This window comes from Salvelinus sp. IW2-2015, linkage group LG14 (assembly GCF_002910315.2).
Source record: "Salvelinus sp. IW2-2015 linkage group LG14, ASM291031v2, whole genome shotgun sequence".
Taxonomy (NCBI): Eukaryota; Metazoa; Chordata; class Actinopteri; order Salmoniformes; family Salmonidae; genus Salvelinus; species Salvelinus sp. IW2-2015.
The window spans coordinates 37,315,832-37,324,292 of record NC_036854.1 but is presented as its reverse complement, the minus strand read 5'-3'; the positions used below and the strand labels follow the sequence as shown (position 1 = coordinate 37,324,292).

At 44.7% G+C, this 8,461-nt stretch overlaps 1 protein-coding gene across 1 annotated transcript in view; it reads right to left on the bottom strand.

Annotated features, from left to right (window-relative positions):
- col11a1a (collagen, type XI, alpha 1a) overlaps nt 1–8,461 on the bottom strand; it is a 95,818-nt gene that overhangs the window by 77,225 nt on the left and 10,132 nt on the right. The window contains 1 exon segment of the mRNA XM_070446811.1: nt 4,574–4,736. Coding sequence (XP_070302912.1) covers nt 4,574–4,736 — 163 coding nt within the window.

Sequence of the window (8,461 nt, the reverse complement as noted above, 5' to 3'; positions counted from 1 at the left end):
GAAGGGGCAATGAAAGGCTCTCATTCATCCACTCAGTCCTGTATGGCTAACTGAACCCTTCAGACGCTGTGAAGCAGGTATCATAGGCTAACAGCAGCATATTGTAGAGTTAATCCGATTTACAAGGAACATTCTAAGTTCAAAGTATGAGCTAGAGACATAACGACGTGTGTGCATTTAATGTGTCATTTGCATAATAGGTTATAAAAGGTCCGGTTTAAAATATTATGACTTTAGCTTTTGGTTTCTTAGTTTTCACCCTCCTTTCACATACAGTTGGGATTTGGGAGTCCCACACAGAATACTCCGGTATTTCCTCTGCACCTATCCCAGAATGCAACACTGTGAAGCTAGGTGATTACTACGCATAGAGAACAGACAGAAGTTCTGTTCCAGACTCTGTTACCTTGGTCTTATGGGTCTCATTCTGAGCCATTTCACTGGGCAGCTTTTGATCGGAACCACTATATTTCATACAGCTGCCGGCTTCTGGGCCAGCTAATACATCTCATCAAAACTGACAGGGAGAATAAAGGCAGAGGGACTTTCAATACTGTTCATGTTGGGGGAATGAAAGATTTCAACATGAAACATGAAACAAATGGAATAGTTTAGTGTGAACTGCAATGCAACTGGGATACACTCACGCCATATGTAAAATGAACAGCAAATGTGCTATGACCACACTTTGCTATTACTCCATCAAAGTTAATATCAGCAACCTAAAAACAGTTCATATACAAGGCGACACTAAGATAATCACACAGCAAGCCACATTTCAACACACAATGCAACAACGTGACCACTGAGGCTCCCTCCACACCGCACCACACACCAAATCACCAGGGTGATGACACGGCACTATGTGAAATGGCTTTCAAGAGCCAGTAGCAGCAGCAGTCAGCCCACAGTCAGGGTTAGGGTTATGGTTAGGGTTAGAGCCAGCAGCAGTCAGCCCACAGTCAGGGTTAGTGTATAGGTTTTTAGGGTTAGAGCCAGCAGCAGTCAGCCCACAGTCAGGGTTAGGTTAGGGTTAGAGCCAGCAGCAGTCAGCCCACAGTCAGGGTTAGGGTTAGGGTTAGAGCCAGCAGCAGTCAGCCCACAGTCAGGGTTAGGTTAGGGTTAGAGCCAGCAGCAGTCAGCCCACAGTCAGGGTTANGGGTTAGGGTTAGGGTTAGAGCCAGCAGCAGTCAGCCCACAGTCAGGGTTAGGTTAGGGTTAGAGCCAGCAGCAGTCAGCCCACAGTCAGGGTTATTAGGGTTATGGTTAAAGCCAGCAGCAGAGTCGATCAGCCCACAGCCACAGGCAGGGCCAGAGAATGATGAGGAGTCAATCCCCAACCACCCAGCCCCCCATAAACAAACACACTCTCTCACAGGCAAACACAGCCCTGTCCTCTGCATTCACACCACAGGGGTGACCTTTACCCCCCAGACACCATGTGTTTCAATTTATCTCACGTGACAATCAGCCCATTGTCAGACATTATTTACATCCTAACTCACTCTGATCCAATACCGTCCACCTCMGCCTGAACTGCAGGGAGCCGGACCGAGATAGCACACACATCACTAAAGGGAGACGTGATGAAGTCAGAGAAACACTAACACATTCTAACAATAATCACCTTAACTAGCGTGAGTCAATGTCATGCCATACCGCTAAAACTTCCACAATTGAAGTTCTTTCAGGAAAGTTACGTAAACTCAACATAGTGCTCAGATTTCTCTTTTCTAGCCAAAAACAAACAAACWAAAACATAAAACACTCCTCTTTCAACCACTAAAAACACTTTACTACACTTTACTAAGCAACAGCATTTCCCTCACAGCTTCAGCGCCCATTTGAAGTTCCCTCCAAATGAAAAGCACCTGCAGTAGACAACCAAACATTCCTACAGTCCAGTGTTGTGTGTTCAGTGAACCCATCAACCCTYAAGTTGCACTCTGTCAAACAGTAGGGTTAGGGTTAGATCTTTAATTGCAAGCTATATGAGACTCTTCAATGTAGATGAGAATGTAGCCTAGTAGCTTACCAGAGGTTTAATACGAGGCTACTTACACTACATGACCAAAAGTATGTGGACACCTGCTCGTCGAACATCTCATTCCAAACTCAAGGGTATTAATATGGAGTTGGTTCCCCCTTTGATGCTATAACAGCCTCCACTCTCCTGGGAAGGCTTTCCACTAGATGTTGGAACATTACTGTGGGGACTTGCTTCCATTCAGCCACAAGAGCATTAGTGAGGTCGGCCACTGATGTTGGGAGATTAGGTCTGGCTTGCAGTCGGCGTTCCAATTCATCCCAAAGGTGTTCGATAGGGCTGAGGTCAGGACTCTGTGCAGGTCAGTCAAGTTKTTCCACACAGATCTCGACAAACCATTTCTGTATGGACCTTGCTTTGTGCATGGGGGWATTGTCATATTGGAACAGGAAACGGCCTTCCTCAAACTGTTMCCACAAAGTTGGAAGTACAGAATCATCTAGAATGTCATTATATACTGTAGCATTAAGATTTCTCTTCACTGGAACTAAGGGGCCTAGCCCAAACCATGAAAACAGCCCCAGACCATTATTCCTCCTCCACCAAACTTTACAGTTGGCACTATGCATTGGTGCAGGTAGCATTCTCCTGGCATCCACCAAACCCAGATTAATCAGTCGGAATGCCAAATGGTGAAGCGTGATTCATCACTCGAGAGAATGTGTTTCCACTGCTCCAGAGGTGGCGAGCTTTACATCACTCCAGCCGACGCTTCGCATTGCGCATGGTGATCTTAGGCTTGTGTGCGGCTGCTCGGCCATGGAATCCCATTGTATGAAGCTCCCGACGAACAGTTCTTGTGCTGAAGTTGATTTCAGAGGCAGTTTGGAACTCTGTAGTGAGTGTTGCAACCAAGGACAGACGATTTRTATGCACTACACGCTTCAACACTCAGCAGTCCCATTCTGTGAGCTTGTGTGGCCTACCACTTCGCTGCTTAGCCGTTGTTGCTCCCAGACYTTTCCATTGCAGAATAACAACACTAACAGTTGAARGGGGCAGCTCTWACAGAGCAGAAATATGACGAACTGACTTGTTGGAAAGGTGGCATCCTATGATGGTGCCACGTTGAAAGTCACTGAGCTCTTCAGTAAGGGCATTCTACTGCCAATGTTCGTCTAAGGAGATTGCATGGCTGTGTACTCCATTTTATACACCTGTCAGCAACAGGTGTGGCTGAAATAGACAAATCCACTAATTTGAAGGGGTGTCCACATACTTTTGTATATTTAGTTGTATGTCTAATGACTGAAGCCATAGACAGACTGCTGTTCATCTGGAACTGGCCTTTGTATTATGATCATCATGAAGCTAAATGACATCCAATGTCRCCTTCTGCTAGTAGAAATATCTGGCTTGGTCCTTTGTAAGGTGTCTGTGTTGAATGTACAGTATTCCTGAGCCCACATAAGGCAGACAGACACTGAGCAGACTGGTCTAATTACCACCACATTCCTCCAGGTTACATCAAAGGAGAGTAACAATACATMGTGTACCAAAAWGGCACCCTATTCCCTATATTGTGCACTTCTTTTGTTCTTTTGACCAGGGCCCAGGTGAAAAGTAGTGCACTACATWGGGAATASGGTGCCATTTGGGGGACACACACACATGGTCATGGAGGTGAGCACTCCACGCTCCTTTCTCACACAGCAGAGCAGCAAGAGCGGAGAGCTAGCTACACATAACAYAGGAAAGCTGTGGCTGATTAGTACAATGTATTCTGTACAGACGCCATTCCTCCAAAGTCATAAAGAAACAACAGTGTTTGATCATGGACACGTTTTGWACTGTCAATGGTTTTAGGTTTAAGCATCTGTCAATGGTTGTAGTTGTTTGATGTACTGTACAATCAAACATGATGTTTGAAATGTTTCTTGCATTCTAAATCAATGGGCTACAAACATTAGTCATTGTTARGTTGGTTGGATTTTAAAGACACAGCATCATTTAAAAGACATTCAACTTTCAATGCATGCTTTTTTATTTAGAGTTAAAACATGAACACCCTTGGTGCAATAATGAATGTATATCACGCAGCCTCCTGCATGCTTGTCTCTCCTTCAAGYCCCTTTCAAAGAGTAATCAAGACACACACAGGCAGAGTATCTTCCTCTCTGATTTTGCTATGTGATGAAATATCAACAACAATGAACTACAACTGATTATATGATACATCGACACCAATGATTCTGTATGTCTCCAAAGCTTGGGTCAATAAGGACAAAGACAGTTGGTACTACAAACTAGTTCCAATTTATTATCTCCCAGATCTCTCTCAAATATATTATGGCCCAGTGTACACTGTAACATACACCTTCATGGTCGTATTCACAAGAAATCAAATTGAAGAAAGCAGATTGAAATGGGGAGGGACTACCTGAACTTGTCTAATAAGAAACTCACATTTTTGTTGCAAAACATTTTGTTGTGGCTTGCTACGGCGTGCAGTAATGAATACGGCCCATGTTACACCAACCAATCAGAATGTACAGTAGAGCCTTATATCCAACATCATGTGTTTACCTGAAAGACTTCCTCGTCAAGGATCCTGGTTCCGAACACAGTGATCCCGTTGGTGTTAATAGAGGCACGGTCACTCCTGAGGAGGGGTTTGGTGATCTTCTGTTTACAGTCCACGATGATGGTGACCGTCTTCTTCTCCACACTGATGGCCACACGATGCCACCTGTTAGAGGGAGCAACAGAAACCAGATATGTGGTGAGAGATGTTCAGATTAGACTTCTGCAAAAACCTACCCTGAACGTTGCGCTCACCAAGTCAAACAGTGAAGTCGTTTGTAGCGTTTAGCCAGGCTAACAAAAACCTCCACAAACAGACAGATCATGGTTGTGTCTCAAATGGAACCCTATTCCCTATATGSTGTAGTGGACTACTATTTACCAGGGTCCATAGTCTAAAGTAGTGCACTATATAGGGAAAAGGGTGCCATTTGAGACACACACAAAGGGTTAACTGGCGTGGTCACGCGTAAGCCCAACACCTCCCAAGCCCCCTTCAGGACAGTTTGCCACCGGCAGCACTTGGGCTATTACATTCCAGCCCAGGCCAGGCAGCCAGGCCAGGCAGCGGAGCACATTTTTGCCCCCACACTCTGGCCCTGTTTAACACGGGATTATACTCATTAAACTCCAAACTTAATCCTCCTTCTGGGTTACTCAACATGACAGACGTGCTGAACATTGTGGAAAGTGTGTGTCAGGAAAGAGCAAGAGGGAGCAGAAGGTGCACAGTCAAAACATTGTCCTAAGGAGGAAGAGGATGAGGAAGAGGAGGAGATAGCAGGAGGAGGAGGAGATGAGGAGGAGGGCCGGAACTGATCAGATCCCACTGACCAAAAGCCAAGCCAAGTCGCTTCAAGAACCAGTCAGTCAGCAATACTGATCAATATGGCTGCACTTGGATGACAACTCTTTTACAGTATACCTCTCATTATGATAGCAACCCAAGCATTMAGTTAATCAGCCATTATGTACATGTTTGATTTTGCCAATAATTATAAATGAAATCCACTTTCTCATCTGACGGTTGCTTCAGCTGATACCTTGGAAATGTTTGAATGTTCTTTCCTTTGAATGACACTACAGCAATACTATCATTTTMCCACTGTTTAAGTACGCATTTACAGTATATCTCTATAACAATGCATTAACTGAAGGGGGCTGGCCGGGTAGATAGGCAGCATTAGTTACAGCCTAGTCAGTGATTTGGAAAAGGCCTTGTGTTGGACTTCATCCAGGTCCTTAAGTGCTAAAATCCTGCACAGAGTACATTGCTCTTCAGACAGTAGGTCACAAAACTGCTCAGTGGACAAAAGCACCCCGCAGAACTTCCACAAAATGGGGGTTACTCTTACTATGTGGTGTTAGAATGGCAGCATGGCTCTACTCTTACTCTGTGGTGTTAGAATGGCGGCATGGTCTCTCTCTTACTCTGTGGGTTTGAATGACCGCATGGTCTCTACTCTTACTCTGTGGGAGAATGGCAGCAGGTCTCTACTCTTACTCTGTGGTGTTAGAATGGCGGCATGGTCTCTACTCTTACTCTGTGGTGTTGAATGGCGGCATGGTCTCTCTCTTACTCTGTGGTGTTAGAATGACAGCATGGTTCTACTCTTACTCTGTGTTGTGTTAGAATGCGGCATGGTCTCTACTCTAACATCTGTGGTGTTAGATGGCAGCATGGTCTCTACTCTTACTCTGTGGTGTTAGAATGGCGGCATGGTCTCACTCTTACTCCGTGTGTTAGTAATGCAGCATGGTCTCTACTCTTACTCTGTGGTTAGAATACAGACTATGGTTATCACTTTACTCTGTGTGTGTTAGAATGGCAGCATGGTCTCTACTATTTACTCTGTTCTGTTAGAATGGCACGCATGGTCTCTATCTTACTCTGTGGTGTTAGAATGGCAGCGATGGTCTCTACTCTTATCTTCTGTTGGTGTTAGAATGGCAGCATGGTCTTACTCTTACTCTGTGTGTTAGAATGCAGCTATGGTCTCTACTTTACTCTGTGTGTTAGAATGGCAGCATGGTCTTACTCTTACTCTGTGGTGTTAAGAATGCACATAGGTCTCTACTCTATCCTCTGTGGTGTTAGATGGCAGATGGATCTCTACTCTTACTCTGTGGTTTAGAATGGCAGCATGGTCTCTACTCTTACTGTGTGTTAGAATGGCAGCATGTCTCTACTTTACTCTGTGGTGGTTAGAATGGCAGCATGTCTCTCTCTTCTCTGTGGTTATGAATGACGCATGGTCTCTACTCTTACTCTGTGGTGTTAGAATGGCAGCAATGGTCTCTACTTCTTACTCTGTCGTGTTAGCAATGGCACCCCTGGTCCCTCTAAGTTATTCACAGTCTTACTCTTACTTCTGTGTGTTAGAAATGGCAGCATGGTCTCTACTTACTTACTCTGTTTGGCTGCTAGATGGCAGATGTCTACTACTCTTACTCTGGTGGCTGTTTAACATGGCAGCAATGGTCTCTACTCTTACTTGTGATGTTACGATGGCAGCATGGTCTCTACTCTTACACTTGTTGCTACCCCCCGTAGTCTTTTATCGGTTTGTAGAATGGCAGCATGGGTACTACTCTTACTCTGTGGTGTTTAGAATGGCAGCATGGTCTCTACTCTTACTCTGTGGTTAGAATGGCAGCCATGAGTCTGCTACTCTTTGACTCTGTGAGTGTTAGAATGGCAGCATGGTCCACTCCTTACTTCTGTGGTGTTTAGAATTGCAGCATGGTCTTACTCTTACCTCTGTTGTGTTAGAATGCAGCATAGTCCACTCTTATCTAGTGGTGTTAGAATGGCAGCATGGTCTCTACTCTTACTCTGTGGTGTTAGAATGGCAGCATAGTCTCTACTCTTACTCTGTGGTGTTAGAGTTAACATTTTACAAAAATCTAACCAAACCAAGATTTTCTCACATGAAACTAAGGACCTTTGATGTATCTAAACATGACATGACATTTTAAGCGGAAGATCTCATTCTAATATCTATCTAGACCACAAATGTCCACTGACCGGGTTACGGCTTCTTCCAAGCCCAGGAAAACAAACTAGTCTATAAAAAAAAAAAAACATTTGGCTGCTTAGGAAAACAACCCAGAGAGACATAATAAAACTATTTGTTAAGATTAAAAAAACAGCGTTTTCTCAGCGTCTCCTCTGTTTGTTTGTTCTCCCGTGTTTCGCCACCGGCTCATGTACACTAAGCTACAGCTCTCAGGGAGAATTCCGGGATTTCCAAACCCCGAGCGGATAATCAGGCATTCACTGACGGAAACTAAGAGACTCTCTGCACGGAATCTGATTGGATGAGGTAATCCAGGAGGTTAATAATGTAAGGACAACATCCCTCCTCCAACCTCTCCTCCATTTTCCTCTCATGGCTGTGGTCAGAGTTCCCATGGTAYTCGTTTCCGCGCCCAACTAATCCACTGTCTCTGACCCTTGTATCCCCTTGTACTTCTTTTACTACCCAGGACCCCCCTAACCCTTCATATCCCCCGTGCTGCAGCCCAGGATCTAACCCTAACCCCTGGGACAGACCATATCAGACCTAATCCTGTGATGGGCACCTGTGGTGAGATGAGGTGAAGAAGTTTTCTGCTTCTTAGTGAATACAYAGGACATGGCAGCAAGTAAGTATGTTTAGGATTATCATACAGGCCGTGGCTGTACCTTGGCTTTATACATTACACGCTCCCCCTGACAAACATCCCAGCAGTACTAGTCACGTCAAGCTGAGCATGACTGAAAGGCATTCAAATACCACAATATTTTGTCTTGCAGTGTTAACATAGAACCAATGATGACTAGTAAGACAAATCACATACACCAAGGCACTCTGAGCATGCACCAGGTTTGAGTATGGACAGAGTCAG